General features: G+C 43.1%; 1 protein-coding gene across 2 annotated transcripts in view; it reads left to right on the top strand.

Annotated features, from left to right (window-relative positions):
• HMGCLL1 (3-hydroxy-3-methylglutaryl-CoA lyase like 1) overlaps positions 1-24,275 on the top strand; it is a 285,021-nt gene that overhangs the window by 138,210 nt on the left and 122,536 nt on the right. The window contains exon 5 of one of the 2 annotated variants that reach the window (XM_073673141.1): positions 17,763-17,858. The exons of the other annotated variant lie outside the window; for it this stretch is intronic. Coding sequence (XP_073529242.1) covers positions 17,763-17,858 — 96 coding nt within the window. The remainder of the gene's footprint in view (positions 1-17,762; positions 17,859-24,275) is intronic. 2 annotated transcript variants of the gene reach the window in all.

Here is a 24,275-nt window from a genome sequence, read left to right as displayed (position 1 = left end):
ATTTGATGTGAGAACGCCCTGATGCATGACTGACCTCATATGCTGGCGATGTGCGCGCCGACGTCAGCTGCCGGCCTGCGATTGGCTGGGACGCACGTTCAATTACTGAAATGACAGGATGATGCCCCTGGGGCCTGTGACTGGGGGGGGGGAGGAGCCCTCTGCCCAATGGGCCCCATATGCCAGTAAGTGCAGTAATGCCGTTATGGAGGCCCTGGTGAAACACATTACACAATTGACCTAAATCTGACATTACCTTCTGCAGTGGAACTTAAAAATATATAATTTTAAATATGAAATGGCATAACTCCCTATAAGTTGGAGCAAGACTAAGGTAATTTTTCCCTTTTGTAACTTACTGCAAGGAATGCATGACTTCTATTTATCCAAAATACAGCAGCTTGACTCTATGCTTAGAAAGGAAAGTCATTGCTATCTAATTCAAACTCCTTACCAGTGTTTGGATCATAGCTCTACCCTAAAGAAGCGTAATCTAAAGGTGGCCATACTTAGATTAAAATCATCTCAATGTTTGTTGAGTGAGGTTTAATCTATAATCTAATCAGGGATGTGTCCTTCTGTCCGAAGCCTTTTTTTAGACTGAGCAGGTCCAATGCAGTCTGGCCTCAGACAGAAAGACACATGCCAGACAGGGATGAGGAATGTGGCGCTGGAGATCGCAGTATGAGTAGGCGCTGAGTAAATTCCGCGATGTCCTGCGCAATAAACACATACTCCAGGGGGAGGAGTGTGGCACCTGCTCATAGCGCCATTTTAATGAAGACAAATTTGCACAGTGTCTTCAACAAAATGGCGCCGGACAGCGTCATTTTGTTGAATACACTCTACACTAAAACATGTTTGAATTAGTTGGTGAAATGATCATTCAATAGTTGATCAAGATCAACCTTATGTCTATATCGATCTGTCTCCTTCTGTGTTGAGACTAAAGAAAGGAGACAGCTTCCGGGTCCCCTGCTAAGAGGACAAACAGTGATAAAATGATTGAAGGTTTTTTTCTAAGAATTAAGTTACATTGATTATTTTAACAGTTGCTGTTAGCTTAGAAACAATTTTTTTTTCTCAAACTTTCCTTTAACATGACATATTATAAAGTAAGATTTACATAAATTAAAGGCATTTCTTATTTCTTGCAATGGTCAGGCGGACTTCAGTGTCAAAAGTGGGATCTCTTTGGTACATGAATATACATCTATAAATAAAATGTTAATACTTATATAGCAAAGATTATTTTGGCTATAGAACATGAAAATCAAAATATTATAAATGTGACAATAAGTACTTTGTGAATAGGAAATCTATATATGCTGCCTTCAAACCACCATGAACAAATCATAAATGTAACTGGGAAAAAGCTATACTTCTGGGAAAGCAGCCAGAAAGAATGATTTCCTGGGGATGAAAGGATTTCCAAGCCACTGGAAAATTAAACTGTGATGCGGAGTACTGAAAACAAAAAAAGGTGGACCTATAATTCTTTCTAGGTAAAAAGCATCTCTTCTTCATAGTAGAATAAAACACATTTTTGTTATGTAACATGTAAAACATTACATTTTATGCAGGATACGTTACTTTTTCAATTATATAAAACCCATTGCTATTAAAATTCCAAATTATCTACATGTAGTCATCACATTTATTTATGTTGAAATACAGGACCTAATTTATTAACCACTTAACAAAAAAATGATGTAACTTTACGTTATCGTGGTGTTGACTACATGTGGAGGGGGCTAAAGAGCTGACTACTCTCCACCCATGTATGAAGCTGGCTATATTATACTGTATAGCCAGCATGTGTGTCTAACAGCAGCAATCTGAGTTTAGCTATGGTTGCTGCTATTAACCATTTAAATGCAGCTGCCAATCTCTGACAGTGGAATACATATAAGGCGCTGTTGCCGATGCTCGCGTACACTAGCTCCTGTACACTAGCTCCCATTATCCCCCTTGACACACGATTGTGAGGCACCAATAAGTTACGATTGCCGATCGGGCAGGCTAAAGGCCCCATCACTGCCATCTTGAAACTTCTGTGAAGCTCAGCTATAGTTTGACCATCATAGACGACTGCAGATTACAGTATATACTGCAATTTTGTAGTTCTGTTTACAAAGAAATATATAGTGAGTAAAATAAATATAATACGAATAAATATAATAGTTCAAGCAGTCAAGAGGACTAAAAATAAAAGTAAATAAAATGAAAGACTACTTATTGAAAATATATAAAAAAAAATGTAAAAATTCCAAACGCCCTCCCATTTTCCTGCATTTAAAATAGTCTTTTACATTTTTTTTTTTACATATTTGCATTTTTTCAGTTCCATTTTAGCCAGTCTATGAAAATAATAAAATTAGTTAACACATACAGTAGATGCTGTAAAGAGAAAAAATAATCAAAAAGTCAGAATTGTGCTTTTTTTGTCACCACACCTCCATAAAAAATGGAACAAAAAGTTATCAAAACTTTGGATGTCGCATAAATTGATATCAATAAAACTGTCAGCTTGCCACTAAAAAACCAAGCCCTCTCAATCGATGAAAAAATAAAAACATTATTGGTCTCAGAAAATGGATACGCATACAAACTTTTTTTTATTTTTTACAAACTTCTCATTTTTTTCAAGACTTAAATTTACCATGAATGCCGTAAAAATAAAATCCCCAAAATAATGGTGGATTTTTTTTTACCATTCATCCCAGTCAAAGTTTTGTTTCTCATTTTTTTAGTACATTATATGGTAAAATGGATGGTGTCATTCAGAACTACTTGTCCCACAGAAAACAAACCCTCATACGGCTATGTTAGCAAAAAATAATCAATTTATGGCTCTAGCAAGAAGAGGAGGAAAAAATGAATGTTTGATAAATTTGGTGCATCTTTAGAAATGTGGGCAGTATGGTGGCTCAGTGGTTACCACTGTTGCTATGCAGCGTTGACATACTGGGAACATATCCCACCAAGGACAACATCTTTAAGGAGTTTGTATGTTCTCCCTGTGTTTGCCTGAGTTTCCTCCGGGATCTCTAGTTTCCTTCCATATTCCAAAGACATACAGATAGGGAATTTTATTCATGAGCCCCCATGAAAATAGCGATGATAGTGTCTGTAAAACACTGTGGAATTAATGGATATAAATAAGCTTAAAAAATAGAAATTACACTTCTGTCAAGAGCAACAGGGAGCCTGTCATGTGAAAAAACACAATCAAGCTGCAGATATGGGGTTAATCTGCAAGTTAATAGCATTCTTAAGCACTTGAAGCCCAGCTGCCGGGAGGAAATTAACTTTAATCCTTCCACCAGCCTCCAGCTTTCAGTTATAGAGGTGCAGTTGACGCAGCTTCAGTCCCCGCTCAGTACATAGTGAGAGATGGCTGTAACAGCTGGCTTAGCACTTGTTACCGCTGCCTCTCACTATGCACTGAGCAGTGACTGAAGCCGCACCAGACGCATCTCTAATGACTGAAAGCCAGAGGCTGCCGGAAGGATTACAGTTAATTTCCTCCCATCAACAGAACTCTCAGTGTGGCGGCTGCACAACGTCAGAAAGCTATTAACCTACAGATTAACCCCATATCTGCAGGTTAATAGCGTTTTTTTCACATGACAAGTTCTCTTTAACCCCTTAAGGACCTTGGGATTTTCCGTTTTTGCATTTTCGTTTTCTGCTCCCCTTGTTCCCAGAGCCATAGCGTTTTTATTTTTTGGTCAATATGGACGTGTGAGGGCTTATTTTTTGCGGGACAAGTTGTTCTTTTGAACGACATTAGGGGTTTTACCATATCGTGTACGGGAAAAAAATTCCAAGTGTGGGGAAATTGCAGAAAAAGTGCAATAAAACAGATGTTTTTTTTTTTTTTTTTACCATGTTCACTGAATGCTAAAACTGACCTGCCACCATTATTCTCCAGGTCATTACGAGTTCGTAGACACCAAACATGTATAAGGTCTTTTTTATTTAAGTGGGGGAAAAAAAATCCAAAGTTTGCTAAAAAAAAAGAGAAAAAAAATGTCAGCATTTTCCAAGACCCTTAGCGTCTCCATTTTTCGGGATCTGGGGCTGGGTGAGGCCTTATTTTTTGCGCACCAAGATGAAGTTTTTATTGATACCATTTTGGGGTAGATCCAATGTTTTGATCGCCCTTTATTGCATTTTATTGCAATGTTGCGGCAACCAAAAAACGTAATTCTGGCGTTTAGAATTTTTTTCTCATTACGCCGTTTACCGATCGGATTAATTCTTTTTTCATATTGATAGATTGGGCGATTCTGAACGTGGCTATACCAAATATGTGTTTGTGTTTTTTTTTTTACTATTTTATTTTGAATGGGGCGAAAGGAGGGTGATTTAAACTTTTATATTTTTTTAATTTTTTTATATTTTTAAAAACATTTATTTTACACTTTTTGCTTGCCTCTATAGTCTCCATAGGAGACTAGAAGCAGCAACTGTCCGATCGCCTCTGCTACATAGAGGTGATGAGCAGATCACTTCTATGTAGCAGAAATACTCCTGTGCTATGAGCGCCGACCACTAGGTGGTGCTAATAGCGATCAGTACATGACAACCACTGGGGTCTGCTGCAGACCCAGGGTTGTCATGCCCACCCATCAGTGACCCGCGATCACGTGACGGGGTCACCGATGGGCGGGGTAAGTGACTCGCTTCCGACGCTTCCCTGTTAAATGACACTGTCAGAGATTCCACCCATGGCTGTTGCGGGCACATGTTAGCTGTATAAATCAGCTGACATGTGCCCGGTTCAATGTTGGCTCAGCGCCGAAGCCCGCGCTGAACAGGGGGTGACAGCCTGGTGCGTACTATTTCGCCCCAGGCTGTAAAGGGTTAACTCCACCTTGCTGGAGTAAGTTTTCAACTTTTTTTAAGTCGAAATTTTCTTGTGCAAAATTAGTAAAAGTTTAAAAAATTATATAATTGGGTATCACTGTAATCGTATCCATCCATGCTCTAAAGCTATATCATTATTATCCTGCAGTGTGGTTTCTGTAAAAAAAATATAAAGAAAAAGTGAAATGCTGTTTTTTTTTATCTCTTCTACAAAAAGAAAAAAATGAAAAAATGAATTAAAAATAATTATTTACTAAAAGTGTCATAATTGAAAACTAAACTACAGCTTGCCCCACAAAGAAAATCAAGACGTCATAACTCTGTCTATAGAAGAATAACAAAGTTATTGGTACATTAGTAGCTTATATTAAACAATTATGATTCAGATTTTTTTTTATTCTTGCAATATTTTTACAAATCTTGACGTCCTGAATTGTACTTGACTAAGCAGTGTGAGTATCTACTGCACATCTAGAAGGCGCAGGTTGTATTATATTATCACAATGCCATCCAGTGGTTAAAAGAGGAAAATGCAATATATTACTGCTGTCAATCTCACACCTTCTACTGTATATTATAAAGTAAATATAAAGTATTTTGTAAAGTACAATCTAAGGCATTTCAAGTCATTATTGCTTTATTACAGTATGTACGTCTTAAAGATGATACTTTGTATTACAGAACATCAGGAAATTTTGTTTAAACTGTTGTAAAAAGGGTCAATTTCATGTAAATAAATGTAACATGATATAAAAAAATATATGCACTTGTAGGAATGTTTTCAAAATAATAGATAATTATACAATGTCATCTGAAGCACAGAAGTCTTCAAAACTAAACTGATAAGGTTGTGAGGATTCTGGGAGAATGTACATTTCTGGTTACAGTTTTAGGAATTTTAGAATGATATGAAAGCATTCTTCAGAGGCTTATTGATTAAAGAAGTAAAGAGTGTAAAAAGCTTATCTAGAAAGCTAGAAAAGGTATTTATTTGTGCTGCAAAAGAGGCATACGAGGGATATGTGAAAGACTCCTCAGATAAGGCCAAAATAATTAAAAGATGCCCAGTCGCAGCATGAGAAAGGGTTTGTGCAGATAACAGTATTTTTGGTCTGAGTGAATCCAATAAAACATCGGATCGGACCATTGTTATTCTATGGGGCCATGCATATGTACGATTATTTGCCTCGGACAGAGTCTGTCTCAGGAAAAAAATCACAGCATGCACGATTTGCATAAGGAAATCTGAACGCACTTGGTCATGGAAGTCATTGGGTCTGTCAAAAAAATCAGACCGCACTCGGATGACATCCAAGTGCGGTCCGGTTGTCACAGACTGAAAGAATGGAGAAGATGGAGACATTTTTTTTGTCCATCTTCTCCACATCCAAGAAAATTAGATTAAACTGTGTATGCACTCTGATCAAACTCTGATCAGAGAGTGATTAGCATAATCAAACGGACTTTCTCGGATCAGAGAAAATATGGTCGTATGACCCTAGCCTTATTGTGGACCATAAGAAGATTCTTCTTGAAACAGTGGTAGCTTGAAGAGGAGAAACTGGTTGGCCACTTGCTGATTACAGTTATTACAGGTTCATTTACACAGCAAAATTGCGAATGATTGTTCTTACCGAACCAATTTTCTCGGATGAGAGAATATATGGTCGTGTCACCCTAGCCTTACTGTGGACCATAAAAACTTCTTCTTGAAACAATGGTATTTTAAAAGGGGCAACTGGTTGACCACTTGCTGATTACATTTACTAAAGGTAAATTAACACAGCAAAATTGTGAGCGAGCGTTCTTAGGGATGCTCATCTCACAATAATCTTGCAGTGAAAACAAGCTGCCGATCACACGATGAACGAGAAAAATGCAGCACAAAAAATCATCCTTCTCATCAGTGAATCATCCTGTATAAACAAGACCTGTGCTATCAAGAATAATGGCAGCCTATGTGCACTGAAAGATCTAATACAGATCATTCAATGTGTATCTGAAGCATGGTCTGTCTGTGAAAAAAGTCTATTAAATTATCATCAGCAAACAAGTAGCTGATTGGTAGTCATTTAGTGCTATCGGTTGATTCATGCAAACAGATCTTAAGGCTCAGTAGAGTTTAAGGTTCATAAGAGAACTTAAAGGGGTTTCCCCACTAACAAAGTTAATTTTAATCAATAGATCTTGGAATAATAATAATTTCCACAATTAGACGTGTTTAAAAATAATGTTCCTGTGCTGAGATAATCTTATAAATGTGCCCCTACTGTGTACTGTGTAATGACTGTGTCTGACCGTGCAGGAACATGGTCTGATCATACCACAGCTCCTGGCCAGGAGGGGGAGCAAAAGAGTATACAGACATTACAGCACAGGATCACAAATAATTCTTTCTTTGAGGTAAAACATTTTTTAAAACCATGCTGTGAAAAGCTTTACCTCACAAAAAGAATCAGCTGCGAGCCTGTGCTACTCTGTCTGTATACTCTCTTTTGCTTCCTCCCCTGCCCAGGAGATATGGTATGATCAGACCATGTTTTTGTATGTTTTTGTATGGTCAGACACAGCCATTACACAGTACACAGCAGGGGCACATTTATAGAATTATCTCAGCACACAAACATTTTTTTTAAACACATCCAATAGTGGAACTTATTATTATCTCAAGATCTATCGATTAAAATCAACATTGAAATTAACTTTGTTCGTGGGAAAACCCCTTTAACCCCTTAACAACATTTGCCGTACTAATACGCGTCTGTGCCCTGGGACTTAAGAGCCAGACCCGTATTAGTACGTCATATCTTTAATGCGGCACCGCGACTTAAGTCGCGGTGACAGCATTAAAGTTACGGTGCCATCCTACCTCCTGTTAGATGGCGTCATCATCCCGGGGGCTGTCGCCGCCCCCCCGCACCAGCGATCGCTGTGATTGGCTGTTCAAATCTGAACAGCCAATCACAGCATTTCTCACTGTTTCCGGCAATGTGATTGCCGGAAACAGTGATCTGCAGCCTAGGATCGGTGCTCCTATGAGCACCGATCCTAGGATGTTGATAGGACACCCCAGCCCTGGCCCCGGACTGCTATGATCGGTGCGATCACCGATCACATCGATCGCACCGATCGTAGCGCGACCGCACGGTGACAGGGCGGTCATGGGGCGGTGACCGGCTTGTGACCTGCCTGTCACCGCCCCATGACCCCCTGTAATGTGATTCAAGCCCCCAGACTGCTCTGATTGGAGCTCCAATGAGAGTACCTGAATACAGGTGACCGGCGGTCACAAGGAAGTGTCACCTCTCTGTGACCCCCTGTGGTGCGTGCTCTGCTCCAGCCATATCTGATTGGTGCAATCAGTGTCACCAATCAGATGGCTGGGGCACAACATGCACCACAGGGGGTCACAGAGGGGTGACACCTCCCTGTGACCGCCTGGTCACCTGTATTCAGGTACTCTGATTGGAGCGATCAATGTCATCAATGATTGCTCCAATCAGATTACCTCCACCTGTCACCACCCCATCATCACCCTGTGACCGCCCTGCAGACCCTCACATTTGGTGAGGATTTCTACAGAGCGATCACATCTGATGTGTCTGTGCTGGGCCTTGTAGTGCCACAGAATATTCTGTGACACCACAAGACCATCTTCTCACTGTTCCAGTCGCTGCTGCTGCTGCTGCTCCTGGATCTTCTGTTCCAGCGTCCTGGATCTTGTGCTCCAGCTCCTGGATCTTCTGCTCCTGACCTGCTGTGGTTCCTGCTCCAGAGCCTGCTGCTGATCCTGCAGAGAAGACTTTGGTAAGTCTGTTCTCCCCTCATCCACCCCAATCCCCCCTCCCCCCTCTTTTTACCCCCGTAACCTTTTTTTCTGCATCCTGCAGCGGTCTCCAGCTCTGGTCCGAGTCTCCAGCTCCACTCTCGGTCACCAGCGCCGGGCTCCTGGTCACCAGCGCCGGGCTCCCGGTCTCCTGCTCTGGGTCTTCTGTTCCAGTCCTGCTGACCCTTTGGTAAGTCTATCTCTGATCTCCCCTCATCCACCCCAATCTCCCTCTTCCCACTCCCCTGTCTTTTTACCCCTCTTCCCACTCCCCTGTCTTTTTACCCCCCTTCCCACCCCAATCCGCCTCACCCCAGTGTCCCTGTTAATTCTTTTGCTTCTGATCTCCAGCTCCAGTACCGGTCTCCTGCTCCCGGGCTCCTGCTCCGGGCTCCTGCGGCAGGCTCCCGGTCACCAGCTTCGGGCTCCTGGTCACCAGCGCCGGGCTCCTGGTCTCCTGCACCGGGCTCCTGGTCTCCTACACCGGGCTCCCGGTCTCCTGCTCCGGGCTCCCGGTCTCCTGCTCTGGGTCTTCTGCTCCAGTCCTGCTGACCCTTTGGTAAGTCCACCTCTGATCTCTCCTCATCCACCCCAATCCCCCTCTTCCCACTCCCCTGTCTTTTTACCCCTCTTCCCACTCCCCTGTCTTTTTACCCCCCTTCCCACCCCAATCCGCCTCACCCCAGTGTCCCTGTTAATTCTTTTGCTTCTGATCTCCAGCTCCAGTACCGGTCTCCTGCTCCGGGTTCCCGGTCTCCTGCTCCGGGTTCCCGGTCTCCTGCTCCGGGCCCCCGGTCTCCTGCTCCGGGCCCCCGGTCTCCTGCTCCGGGCCCCCGGTCTTCCTGCTCCGGGCTCCCGTCTTCCTGCTCCGGGCTCCCGGTCACCAGCGCCGGGCTCCCGGTCTCCTGCTCCGGGCTCCCGGTCACCAGCGCCGGGCTCCCGGTCTCCTGCTCCGGGCTCCCGGTCACCAGCGCCAGTCTCCTGCTCCGGGCTCCCGTCTTCCTGCTCCGGGCTCCCGTCTTCCTGCTCCGGGCTCCCGGTCACCAGCGCCGGGCTCCCGGTCACCAGCGGCAGTCTCCTGCTCCGGGCTCCCGTCTTCCTGCTCCGGGCCCCCGGTCTCCTGCTCCGGGCCCCCGGTCTTCCTGCTCCGGGCTCCCGTCTTCCTGCTCCGGGCTCCCGGTCACCAGCGCCGGGCTCCCGGTCTCCTGCTCCGGGCTCCCGGTCACCAGCGCCGGGCTCCCGGTCTCCTGCTCCGGGCTCCCGGTCACCAGCGCCAGTCTCCTGCTCCGGGCTCCCGTCTTCCTGCTCCGGGCTCCCGTCTTCCTGCTCCGGGCTCCCGGTCACCAGCGCCGGGCTCCCGGTCACCAGCGGCAGTCTCCTGCTCCGGGCTCCCGTCTTCCTGCTCCGGGCTCCCGTCTTCCTGCTTCGGGCTCCCGTCTTCCTGCTCCGGGCTCCCGGTCACCAGCGCCGGGCTCCCGGTCTCCTGCTCCGGGCTCCCGGTCACCAGCGCCAGTCTCCTGCTCCGGGCTCCCGTCTTCCTGCTCCGGGCTCCCGGTCACCAGCGCCGGGCTCCCGGTCACCAGCGCCAGTCTCCTGCTCCGGGCTCCCGTCTTCCTGCTCCGGGCTCCCGGTCACTAGCGCCGGGCTCCCGGTCACCAGCGCCAGTCTCCTGCTCCTGGCTCCCGTCTTCCTGCTCCGGGCTCCCGTCTTCCTGCTCCGGGCTCCCGGTCACCAGTTCCGGGCTCCCGGTCACCAGCGCCGGGCTCCCGGTCACCAGCGCCGGGCTCCTGCTCCGGGCTCCCGGTCCTGAAAGAAGAACAGAGGGGACTTTGTTAAGTAATCTGATCTCCCCTCATCCAACCCAATTCCCCTCTTCCCACTCCCCACACATTTGTGCGCACATCCAGCAGTCGCCGAGTATTGATCGGTGGCATAGTTCACCAATCCACACTCGTGCTCGCTGTTTGCACCACATACAGTATTTCCTTTTTCCACACACTCTAAATAAAGTACTGACACACACACTCTCAAAGTATTGACACACACGCACCACATACATAACAAACAATGTCCGGCTCATCCCAAACTCAGTATTCAGCGGAGGAGGCATACGCTATTCTTGCCTCCGACACTGACAGTGAGGGTGAGGATCCCACATTTCTTTATTTTTCCGACTCCTCGTCGTCTTCCTCCTTCTCTTCTTCCTCCTTCTCTTCTTCCTCCTCTTCCTCAGGTTCTGCTGGCCCGCCCCGCCGTCGTCGCAGGAGAGATGTTCCAGCGCCCCCCACTACTGAGCCTATATGGACTTCGTCCCCCGAAAATTATGAGCCGCTGATTCCTGATTTCGTAGCGGAATCAGGAATCAAGTTTGACACCACCGGCCTCACAGAAATAGACTTTTTCAAAGTCTTTTTCTCTGAGGATTTTATAAACCTCATGGTGGGCCAAACTAATTTATACGCTCATCAATTTTTAGAACAAAACCCCTCTTCATCATTTTCTAACTGGTCTCCTGTAGACGCAGTAGAAATGATGAAGTTTTGGGGCTTGGTCCTTCTTATGGGGATCTTGAAGAAGCCCGAGTTTCGGCAATACTGGAGTGTTGACGTTTTGTATAACACTCCAGTGTTCCGAATGGTCATGCCCCGGACACGTTTTCAGGCCATCTACAAGTTCTTGCATTACCAAGATAATGCAAGGTGTCCTGCACGCGATGACCCAAACTTTGATCGTCTTTTCAAAGTTCGGCCGGTCATCGAACACTTCAACAACAAGTTTGGTGAAGTGTACGTGCCCCAAAGGAACATCTGTGTGGATGAGTCCTTAATTTCTTTTAAGGGGCGGCTTGGATTCCGGCAGTACCTGCCCAGTAAGAGGGCAAGGTATGGGATCAAGCTGTATAAACTTTGTGAGAGTACCTCAGGATACACTCACAAGTTTAGAGTTTATGAAGGAAAGGACTCCCGGATTGAACCCCCTGAATGCCCCCCTGTTCTGGGAGTGAGTGGGAAAATTGTGTGGGACTTGGTGCACCCACTGCTTGATAAAGGTTATCACCTCTACGTGGATAACTTTTATACAAGTATCCCGCTCTTCCAGTCCCTCTCTGCGCGACGTACCGTAGCCTGCGGTACTGTCCGCAAAATTCAGAAAGGCCTCCCAAAGACGCTAATTGGGCAGCTGCTCAAAAGGGGTGAGAGCAGAGCCCAATGTAGCGACCACCTGTTGATGGTCAAGTACAAGGACAAAAGGGATGTCCTTTTCTTGACCACCATACATGGTGATGGCAGCACACTCAGCACTGTACGAGGTTCCACTACACAGGTCGTCAAACCAGACTGTGTAGTGGGGTACAACAAGTACATGGGGGGAGTTGATCTCTCTGATCAAGTCCTCCAGCCATACAGTGCTTTGAGAAAGGCCAGAGTGTGGTACAAGAAGCTGGCCGTGCACATTGTACAGATGGCAATGCACAACGCTTTCCTTCTGTCACGATGTGCTGGCCAGACTTCTGCGTCATATCTTCAGTTTCAGGAAACAGTTATCAAGGCCCTGATATTTGGCAGCGGTGACAGAGCGGGCCCAAGTACTTCTGGAATTGAAGGACCAAGAATTGTACCAGGCCAGCATTTCCCAGGGCAGATCCCTCACAGCGGAAAAAAAGGAAAGTCGCAAAAGAGGTGCCGAGTGTGTTACCGAAGGGGAATACGCAAGGACACCATTTACCAATGTGACACCTGCCCCGACAAACCTGGCCTGTGTATGAAACACTGCTTCTAAAGGTACTATACTTCGATGGACTATTGAATTAATTTCTGACGTATGACAACCTGACGAACACTGCACAGCTGACGTAGTGTTCGTCAGGTTGTCATACGTCAGTTGTGTAGTGTTCGTCAGATTGTCCTACACAACTGATGTATAACACTACATTACAAAATTCAAAAATCAACTAACACTACCAAAAAGGGGGCACTTGTTAGGCATTTCACTGTTTAGGCACATCAAGGGCTCTGAGAACATGACATGACGCCAGCAGACCATTCCATCAAAGTCTGCATTCAAAAGCGTCACTCCTTCCCTTCCGAGCCCTTACATGCGCCCAAACAGTAGTTTTTTCCAACACATGGGGTATATGAGTACTCAGGAGAAATTGCACAACAACTTATGGGGTGCAATCTCTCCTGGTACCCTTGTGAAAATATTTTTTTTTGCATTTTTGTGGAAAAAATGTTTTTTTTTTATTTTCACAAGTCAACATTATGATTTTCTATGAGGCACCTGGGGGTTCAATGGGCTCACCACACATCTATATAAGTTCCCTGGGGGATCTAGTTTCCAAAATGGGGTCACTTGTGGGGGAGCTCCAATGTTTGGGCACACAGGGACTCTTCAAATGCAACATGGTATCCGCTAAAAAATTGTCGGCTCAAATTGTTAGCGGACACCATGTTGTGTTTGGAGAGCCCCTCTGTGCCCAAACATTGCAGCTCCCCCACAAGTGACCCCATTTTGGAAACTAGACCCCCCAAGGCACCTATCTAGATGCATAGTGAGCACTTGGAACCCCTAGGTGCTTCACAAATTGATTCGTAAAAATGGAAAAGTATTTTTTTTTCCACTTTATCATTTTTACGAATCAATTTGTGAAGCACCTGGGGGTTCCAAGTGCTCACTATGCATCTAGATAGGTGCCTTGGGGGGTCTAGTTTCCAAAATGGGGTCACTTGTGGGGGAGCTCCAATGTTTGGGCACAAAGGGGCTCTCTAAATGCAACATGGTGTCCGCTAAGAATTTGAGCCGATTTTCCATTCAATTTGTTAGCAGACACCATGTTGCATTTGGAGTGTCCCTGTGTGCCCAAACATTGGAGCTCCCCCACAAGTGACCCCATTTTGGAAACTAGACCCCCCAAGGCACCTATCTAGATGCATAGTGAGCAGTTGCAACCCCCAGGTGCTTCACAAATTGATTCGTAAAAATGAAAAAGTGAAAAAAAAAACACTTTTTCATTGTTACGAATCAATTTGTGAAGCACCTGGGGGTTCCAACTGCTCACTATGCATCTAGATAGGTGCCTTGGGGGGTCTAGTTTCCAAAATGGGGTCACTTGTGGGGGAGCTCCAATGTTTGGGCACACAGGGGCTCTCTAAACCCAACATGGTGTCCGCTAACAATTTGAGCCGACAATTTGTTAGCGGATACCATGTTGCATTTGACGAGTCCCTGTGTGCCCAAACATTAGAGCTCCCCCACAAGTGACCCCATTTTGGAAACTAGACCCCTCAAGGCACCTATCTAGATGCATAGTGAGCAGTTGGAACCCCCAGGTGCTTCACAAATTGATTCATAAAAATGAAAAAGTTTTTTATTCACTTTTTCATTTTTACGAATCAATTTGTGAAGCACCTGGGGGTTCCAACTGCTTACTATGCATCTAGATAGGTGCCTTGGGGGGTCTAGTTTCCAAAATGGGGTCACTTGTGGGGGAGCTCCAATGCTTGGGCACACAGGCGCTCTCTAAACCCAACATGGTGTCCGCTAACAATTTGAGCCGACAATTTGTTAGCGGATACCATGTTGCATTTGAAGAGTCCCTGTGTGCCCAAACATTGGAGCTCCCCCACAAATGACCCCATTTTGGAAACTAGACCCCCCAAGGCACCTATCTAGATGCATAGTGAGCAGTTGCAACCCCCAGGTGCTTCACAAATTGATTCGTAAAAATGAAAAAGTGTTGTTTTTTTCACTTTTTCATTTTTACGAATCAATTTGTGAAGCACCTGGGGGTTGCAACTGCTCACTATGCATCTAGATAGGTGCCTTGGGGGGTCTAGTTTCCAAAATGGGGTCACTTGTGGGGGAGCTCCAATGTTTGGGCACAAAGGGGCTCTCTAAATGCAACATGGTGTCCGCTAACAATTTGAGCCGATTTTCCATTCAATTTGTTAGCAGACACCTTGTTGCATTTGGAGTGTCCCTGTGTGCCCAAACATTGGAGCTCCCCCACAAGTGACCCCATTTTGGAAACTAGACCCCCAAGGCACCTATCTAGATGCATAGTGAGCAGTTGCAACCCCCAGGTGCTTCACAAATTGATTCGTAAAAATGAAAAAGTGAAAAAAAAACACTTTTTCATTGTTACAAATCAATTTGTGAAGCACCTGGGGGTTGCAACTGCTCACTATGCATCTAGATAGGTGCCTTGGGGGGTCTAGTTTCCACAATGGGGTCACTTGTGGGGGAGCTCCAATGTTTGGGCACACAGGGAGACTCCATATGCAACATGGTGTCTGCTAACAAATTGAATGGAAAATCGGCTCAAATTGTTAGCGGACACCATGTTGCATTTAGAGAGCCCCTTTGTGACCAAACATTGGAGCTCCCCCACAAGTGACCCCATTTTGGAAACTAGACCCCCCAAGACACCTATCTAGATGCATAGTGAGCAGTTGGAACCCCCAGGTGCTTCACAAATTGATTCGTAACAATGAAAAAGTGTTTTTTTTTTCACTTTTTCATTTTTACGAATCAATTTGTGAAGCACCTGGGGGTTGTAACTGCTCACTATGCATCTAGATAGGTGCCTTGGGGGGTCTAGTTTCCAAAATGGGGTCACTTGTGGGGGAGCTCCAATGTTTGGGCACACAGGGACACTCCAAATGCAACATGGTGTCTGCTAACAAATTGAATGGAAAATTGGCTCAAATTGTTAGCGGACACCATGTTGCATTTAGAGAGCCCCTTTGTGCCCAAACATTGGAGCTCCCCCACAAGTGACCCCATTGTGGAAACTAGACCCCCCAAGGCACCTATCTAGATGCATAGTGAGCAGTTGGAACCCCCAGGTGCTTCACAAATTGATTCGTAACAATGAAAAAGTGTTTTTTTTTTCACTTTTTCATTTTTACGAATCAATTTGTGAAGCACCTGGGGGTTGCAACTGCTCACTATGCATCTAGATAGGTGCCTTGGGGGGTCTAGTTTCCAAAATGGGGTCACTTGTGGGGGGTTTCCACTGTTTAGGCACATCAGGGGCTCTCCAAATGCAACATGGCGTCCGCTAATTATTCAAGCAAATTTTACAATCAAAAAGTCAAATGGCGCTCCTTCCCTTCCGAGCCCTACAGTGCGCCCAAACAGTGTTTTTTCCCCAAATATTGGGTATCTGCGTGCCCAGGGGAAATTGCACAACAAATTTTTCGGTCCATTTTTTCTTGTTACCCCTGTGAAAATAAAAAAAATTGGGTCTAAAGTAACATTTTTGTGAAAAAAGTTAAATGTTCATTTTTTTCTTCCACATTCAAAAAATTCCTATGAAGCACCTGAAGGGTTAATAAAGTTCTTGAATGTGGTTTTGAACACCTTGAGGGGTGCAGTTTTTAGAATGGTGTCACTTTTGGGTATTTTCTGTCATAAAGACCTCTCAAAGTGACTTCAAATGTGATGTGGTCCCTAAAAAAATGGTTTTGTAAATTTTGTTGGAAAAATGAGAAATCGCTGGTCAACTTTTAACCCTTATAGCTCCCTAACAAAAAAAAATTTTGGTTCCAAAATTGTGCTGATGTAAAGTAGACATGTGGGAAATGTTATTTATTAACTCTTTTGTGTGACATATCGCTCTGATTTCAGAGCTTAAAAATTCAAATTTTGAAAATTGCAAAATTTTCAAAATTTTCGCCAAATTTCCGTTTTTTTCACAAATAAACGCAAGTGATATCGAAGAAATTTTTACACAATCATGAAGTACAATATAACACGAAAAAACAGTCTCAGAATCAGGGGGATCCGTTGAAGCGTTCCAGAGTAATTACCTCATAAAGTGACAGTGGTCAGAATTGTAAAAATTGGCCCGGTCATTAACGTGCAAACCACCCGCGGGGCTTAAGGGGTTAAGGTCTAGTTTGGGACATTTCTAACCTCAATATCATACATCCTTCTAATCTTTAAAGACTTATTCATCTCTTTATGATTCCAAAGTATTGTCTACAGAAGAGGACATGGAAGGATTTCTTGATCAACTTCCTCTACCCTGGTTGTTGATAAGATGTGTGGCGCTGCTGGATTCTCCACTGATATTGGAGCAGCTTGAGAAGGCCATTTTACTTTAGATAAATGATAAATCACTAGGCGCAGATAGGTTGCCACCTGAGATGAGATATTTAAGTTTAGCAGAGAGACATTGCTATCTCAGTAGCTGGAAGTATTTAATATTGCACTGTGGAAGGGTACATTTTCCCAATCAATGATGGAAAGTCGTGATCCCTAAACCAAAAAAAAGCCCTCAACTTTCAGAGACTCACAGGACTATTTCATTATTGCCAGTAAACATTAAAATATTATGAAAACTACTGGCCAATAAGCTTTTTGGGGTGATCACGCCTGTGGTGCATTCAGATCAGGCTAAATTAATACCTGATATGTCTATGGCAGTTATTATACACAGGTTGTATCTTGAAAAACAGTCACCATCAGTAGGATCTCATCCTAAAGCGGTCACATCTCTTGATCCTGCTAGGCTTTTGTAAGCATAGAATGGCAGTACCCATGGTCTACTTTGACTACAAGGGGCTTTGGCTAAGACTATATATCATGGATAAAACTATTATGTGCTTCTCCCAAAGTTGGTATCAAGTCAATCCATCTAGATAGAGGGACAAGGCAGGGATGCCCCTTATCGCTCCTATTCTTTTTGATTATAGAGTAACGTGCAGTTGTCATGCAAGCCCCAAATACAGTAATTTGCTTTCCATAGTGGTCATCTAGATGAAAACAATCCATTGTATGCAGGCAACACCTTGTTACTCCTAGGACATTGGACTAATACTTTAATAACAGCCATTAATATTATCAACTGCTTTGGTATTCTTTCTGACCTTACCATTGACTGGGGAAAATAATTTCTGATGATGGTGGCATCACGGCCTGCTTGTTTATACATCAGTTTAGATTATTCTCCCTTTTTCCTTATTATTTATAGTAAAAATGCAGTACCAATGCTTTGTCTCCCCAAAAAGTTATTAGTTTTCATGCAGACACAGCGTTTCTCTCTCTGTTTCAGATGTCAGATCACACAAAAGTCATGCAAGGCATAAAGAAGTTTAGTGGGGTACACTATCCAGTTCTGACTCCAAATATGCAAGGGTTTCAGTCTGCAGTAAGTATTATAGCCTATTATTAATATTAACTTTTGTGTTCTTTCTTTCTTTGCAGTGTACAGTAAGTAACATTCCATGATTATAGAAAAACACAAATGTTCAGGAAATTTAATAAGTATCGTGAATATTGCCTTTTGTATTGAAGAAAGCTTAGTTGTACTATTAAAAAAAAATGTAAGGAAACCTGGACAAATATAAATGCATTGAAATACCAGCTATAGATTTTTGGCTGTTAAAAAGTTTGTTTCAGTATAGAAAATGGCTGCATACTGCTATGACTTACATACAATATACATACAATGAGAAAAAAATACTAGTAAGAACAATGGCCCTGATACAATAAGAATGGCGTTGTGCAGGCCAATTTGATTGAATTGGGACACTGGAGTAAGATGCATCTAATTCATTAAAGGAGCACAACCCTTAAAGGGAATCTGTCACCACTTTGGAGTTATCAGACCTCTACTATGGGCATACAGGGTATAGAAAAGTAAATCTATACATACTGTATGGTATAGGTCTGAATGCAGAGAAATGTAGTTTCATCTCCTTGGTTTTTCACAGGCTTGGCGTCCCCCACCCATCTGCTTATTATTCCACAAATTCCCCGCCTATGTCCACGTTTACGATATATCGTCCCTGTGACGTGCGCTTTTTTCCCCTCACCTCCCGACGCATGCGCAAAGCGCGGCTCACAGGGAGCGCGCTTTGTTTCCTCCCGAACCCATTTGGCTGGGCACCACAGTGCTCTATTGTGCAGGCACCGGGGAGTCCACAGTGAGTCCCTCGCGCCTGTGCAATAGAGCACTCTGGCATTGTACTCAGCCAAATGGGCCCGGGAGGAAACAAAGCACACTTCCTGTGAGCCACGGTTTGCGAATGCGCCGGGAGTTGATGGGAGAAAAGCGCACGTCACAGGGACCTGTGACGTGCTGGGAGTGGGGGGGGATATGGTAAACGTTGACATAGGTGGGAATTGGTGGAATAATAAGCAGATAGGCGGGGATAGCTTGGTGTCCAGGGGACGCAAAGCCTGTGAAAAACCAAGGAGATAAAGCTACATTTCTCGGCATTTCATTAGTAAAAAAGTGTGCAGACATTATAGCATGGGATCACAGCTGATTCTTTCTTTGAAGTAAAATATTGTTTAAAAACAGGCAGTGATATGTCATACTTCACAGAAAAAATCAGCTGTGATCCTGTGCTGTAATATTTGTATACTCTTTTGCTTCCTCCCCTGCCCAGGAGATGTGGTATGATTAGTCCATGTTCCTGCACGGTCAGACACAGCCATTACACAGTACACAGCAGGGGCACATTTAGAAGATTATCTCAGCACAGGAACATTTTATTTAAACATCCAATTATGGGACTTATTATTATTCCAAGAACTATTGATTAAATCCCTTTAATAAATTAGGAATCTTACAAGTCCCATGCACTTCTGGCAGAAGTATACATACACATGTATATACACACACACACTGAACATATATACACATGTGTATATACACACACACTGCACATACATACACATGTGTATATACACACACACACTGCACATACATACGCATGTGTATATACACACACACACTGCACATACACACATGTATATACTGTAATGCAGTGGCTTGCGGCATTACTGTAATGGTCCAGGGTGTGTTTTGGCTGACCATGTACCTCCCCCTCAGGTGACTGATCACATGACGGTGACATCAGCACAGGTCCTGTTCACACAGAAGGTCTGATCACATGACTGTGACATCAGCACAGGTCCTGTGTGCACTGGAAGATATATATAAACCCTGGTAGTTTTGAAACAGGGGTGTGAAAGGCGTGAGGCCTGTTCCCTGTGTGGGACACCATTAGAGTGTGAGGTCTAGTGAGGCCTAGTGAAGCCTAGTGAAGCCTGAAAGGCAGAGGCTGGATCCTTATGTGTAAGCGATGCCAGTAGCCTTGGAGGGCAAGAGGCTTGGAAGACAAGAGTCCTGGAAGGCAGATGCTGGATGTTAGGTGTGTAAACATACCAGTAGCCTTTGAAGGTATGAGGGCTGGAGACCCCCATCTGGGAAGCCGTAAAGCCACAGCTGTGGCAGAACAAACCTGAAGCAGCTAAAACCCGGCAAAGGTAAAAACACTGATTGATGTGGACATTTATATTGTTACCTTGCTGAAGGCTGTATCTGGAGCCAAGTGGACATATCTGTCACTGGAAAGGCTCTTGGACATTATATGTGTAATATGTCGGCGAGCCACTGAGATAGACTCGGTTATGAGCGGTTTATGATGAATAATAAACTGCTGGATTGTGAAATACCGCAAAGGTGTTGCCTGGTGTGCTTTGATTGACCTGGTGAAGCGAGTGTCCCCCAGCATGATGACTAGCGCTGCCTTACAATACACACACACACACACACACTGCACATACACACACATGTATGTACACACACACTGCACATACATACCAGCCTGTCTTATCTGCAACTCTAGACTCCTGCAGCTAAGAGACCTTTTGGTGACATCATGGTCACATGACTATGATGTCACTAAAGGTCCTTAAGTAGTTTTAACCTCAGAATAGGAACACTGGGAGCCTTCAAGAGAGTGGTGGCCCTGAGAAATTGCCCAGTTGCTCTCCTTTCCTCCTAACACCGGCCTTGCATCCAGCCTGTCTCCTCTTCAGTTCCTCTAGACTCCTGCAGTTAAGAGATCTTTGGTGACATCATGGTCACATGATTGTGAAGTCACCAAAGGACCTTAAGCAGACTTAACTATAGAATAGAAATGCTGTTGGCCCTGGAAGATTGCCAAGTTTTACTCCTGCTTTTTTTGAAGTAGGGCTTATATTTCAAGCATACTCCAAAATTCCTGTAAAATCATGCTACTGCTTATTTTCTGGATAGGTTTTATTTTCTGGGAAACAATTTATTAGTTTGAAGAATTATTTTGCAACTAAATGAAAAATGGAATTTTTCCCATCTCAATTTTTTATTGTACTCAAAATGTACAAAAATACACTTCTGATATTTCAAAAAAATATGTCAGTGACCAATATAGCCATTTTTTTTTCAGTAACAGTCATAAGTCTACCATCCATGAAGTCTGTCAGCTTTTTTAATCTATTAACTCTAAACGTTTTAGGAAACTGTTCAGAGAGGTGTACTATTTTCCTTCACCGTAAATCTCCCATTTAAGAAGGGTACACAAGTTCTCAATAGGGTTCAGGTCACATTGAGGAAGAGAGCCATGACATTATTCTTTCATCTTTAAGGCCTTTACTGGCTAGCCAAGAAGTGGAGCATGTTGATGCATGCTTTGGAGCATTGTCCTGTATAAATGTCATGACTTTTTTGAAAGATGCAGACTTTTTCCTGTACCACTGCTTGAAGAAAGTGTCTTCTATAAACTGGCCATAGGTTTGGGAGTTGATTTTAAGTCCATCTTCAACCCCAAAAGGTTCAACTATCTCAATTTCAATAATACCAGCCCATATCAGTACCTTACGTCCACCATACCTGCGTGTGAGTCAAAGTGGAGGTCTGTGCCTGTTACTGATCCAGCCATGGGGCCATCCATCTGGTCTATCAAGAGTCACTCTCATCTTATCAGTCCATAAAACCTTTGAAAAATTTGTCTTCAAATATTTCTTGGTCCAGTCTTGACATCACAACTTATGTGTCTTGTTCAGTGGTGGTCGGGTTTCAGCTATCCTTACCTGTCCATGTCTCTGAACACTGAACACCTTGCACTTCTGAGTCTTCCTGGGAGGTTGCAGTTCTGGAATACGACAGCCCTGGAGGGTAATGGATTCTTGGTCACTTCACGTTTAATTCTTCTCAAATATTTGACAGTTAATATGCGCCTTTTTTTCTCAATGTTTTTGTGAGATTACACCCACCCCAATATCTTAGCAATTCAAAAGTTCTGCATCCCTTTGTAATATTTGTAACAATTTAGAAATGTTCAGATTAAATTATACCTCTTTTTTGGCCCATTTTCCTTGAGGAAAACAAGTTGCCTAATAATTCATCATCACCTGATGTGTTTCAAAAAAATAGGCATTCAAAATATACATAAAAATGATGATATGGTCAAAATACTTACTTGCCTAATAATTTTGCACACAATATGTTATGTTCTTGCACATAATAAATGAATCATAGATTATGCCTGCCTCAGCCCAAATGCACGTTTTGCATGTCCGATTCCTCAGTGGGTCCAACATAGACATAATGTACAGTATAAATAATTTCTGCCTATTCCACCTCAATATTGATTCCAGTAGGGCTGCAAATATTGGATGCCACCATGTAGTCCTGCCTTAATAGTCCAAATATAGAATCACCTTGCCATTCTCTCGCATTCAAGGCATAATCCTTCACAATAGTCTCATTGCTAGTTCTGATCATCATCGGAGTATAATGTGTTTTCCCGTAACCAAATCAATCTCTAGCTGGCCTTATACCACTTAAAGGAAAACTTGGATGGAAATTTACTTAGCATAGTTCCCCTTAGATTACACCTAAGGGGTGGTGTATGATTGAGCAGTTGACAATACACCAAATAGAGAAGTCATTCACCAACCCCTTAAGCCTGGAACTGAGTACTAGATTTGCCATGAGTGTTCCTATAATTACATTAAAGAAGAGCTGTAATGTCTCAACGCTTCTCATCACAGAAAAATACAGATTTCCTGTGGAAATAAAGAAATGTGACAGCTTTGTATTCACAGACACTCAGCAGTTCATGTAGCCTCCAAACATGACTGTATATATTCCAGACTCCCCCCTTCCTGTCTATTGCTTTTCATCATCTCTGAGGCATTGAAGCATCGTGTGATGTTTCAAGTTTGAAGTGTGGCAATTGCCCAATAACATCTACTTTAAAGTGTTTTTTGAGGGGTAGCTATCCTTGTATTATGTGTAACTTATGTAAAAATGAATTCAGCATTCATACATGGGACACCGGTAGCAATGGCATTCTAAATACATGTGATGACATCAGTTTTCACCAGTTATGACCACATAGATGGACATATCGTGAATGATCTTTCTCATACATCCCCAGGAAACAGCTCACACATTAGCGGTATTGGACACAACACAAGCATGAAACATTGTTTAATCTGTTTTCAGTAAGTGAGGGCTTTTCTAATAAACTGTAGTGCATTCTAACAGCACTGTTGAAATTTATCTCCATAACTCTGTCTGGGTTTATTTTTATGCATGAAGAACTGAAATTCCTTTGATGCATGACTCCTCTACACTGTCTAATATCTTAGACACGTTTGCAATTGTAATGTTTTAAAACAATGGCACGGATTTGAATCATTAAGTCACAGATGTTGTGCACATGTGTTTTATATTGCACTGTACATAGCACAGTTTTGTTGATAGCCGTCCAAGATTTTTAAACACTGAAAGGAATAAAGCGATTGTCTGCACAGATTCACGTAAGTACATTACATTCTATTTTACTTCTTTTGATTTTGTATGTTTGTTATTAGGCTTCAATACATAGCAGAAAAATCTTCCCCTCAAAATGTAGTTGCGTGTTTAACACTTCTACCTCCATAGGTGGGTCATACCTTTATGGATACATTTAACTTTATCATCTAACACCCATTCCAATTCTAAAATAGATGTATTTAGTAATTCCTATTTCATTTTTTCCCATAGAGACATTATACATTATTTCAGGTGACCAATATATTGTTTCAAGTAAATACATTTAGACAATTTACTTTTTAGTGGTTAGAATGTTACACTGGGAAACCATTTACCATTTATTTAACCCTGCCGTTCTGTTTGTATTGGCTATACACTTGTACTGTTTTGGTCAATATGACCCGACCTATTAAAGTCTGTTAATTTTGATATTTACAGTAGCTACTCTAAGCCTATTGTTTGAATACCAGTTGCATTATTTAACTGTATGTGAACATGGTTGGTCAAAAGCAAATGAAAAATAAAAATCAAAACTTCAGTTTTCTAAAGAAAATAAAGCAAAGGGTTGTACAGGTTCACTTATTGCTATATTCAGGCATTTTTACATTCTGCACAGAAATAACACATATATTTTACATAAATATTTACTACAACTAGAACATATAATATTTGCTTTATCACTCGAAGATGGACAAATGCTGCATTTTTTTCCTTTTTTAGACTTCTGCCTGTGCTGGTGGAAGCCAGGGGTTCGCTTTGTTGAGCATGCTGCTAGATACGGTTTGCTATGGCTGCTGCTTCTTTACTTTGGGGTTTTACGTGTCTTTCTGAAATAGATGGCATAACAAGTGACTTACCTAATTTTTCCAGATAGAGTCTTCATTTATGCAGTTTATTGGCATTCCGATCAGACAGTTACATCAAGAATGTTATAAAATAAAACCATTGGCCACCGATTGGTTTTGCGTT

The sequence above is a fragment of the Phyllobates terribilis genome, unplaced genomic scaffold, assembly GCF_046119375.1.
Source record: "Phyllobates terribilis strain yellow unplaced genomic scaffold, ASM4611937v1 Scaffold_3__8_contigs__length_932513732, whole genome shotgun sequence".
In the NCBI taxonomy this organism is placed as follows: Eukaryota; Metazoa; Chordata; class Amphibia; order Anura; family Dendrobatidae; genus Phyllobates; species Phyllobates terribilis.
This window is presented reverse-complemented; position numbering and strand designations above follow the sequence as displayed.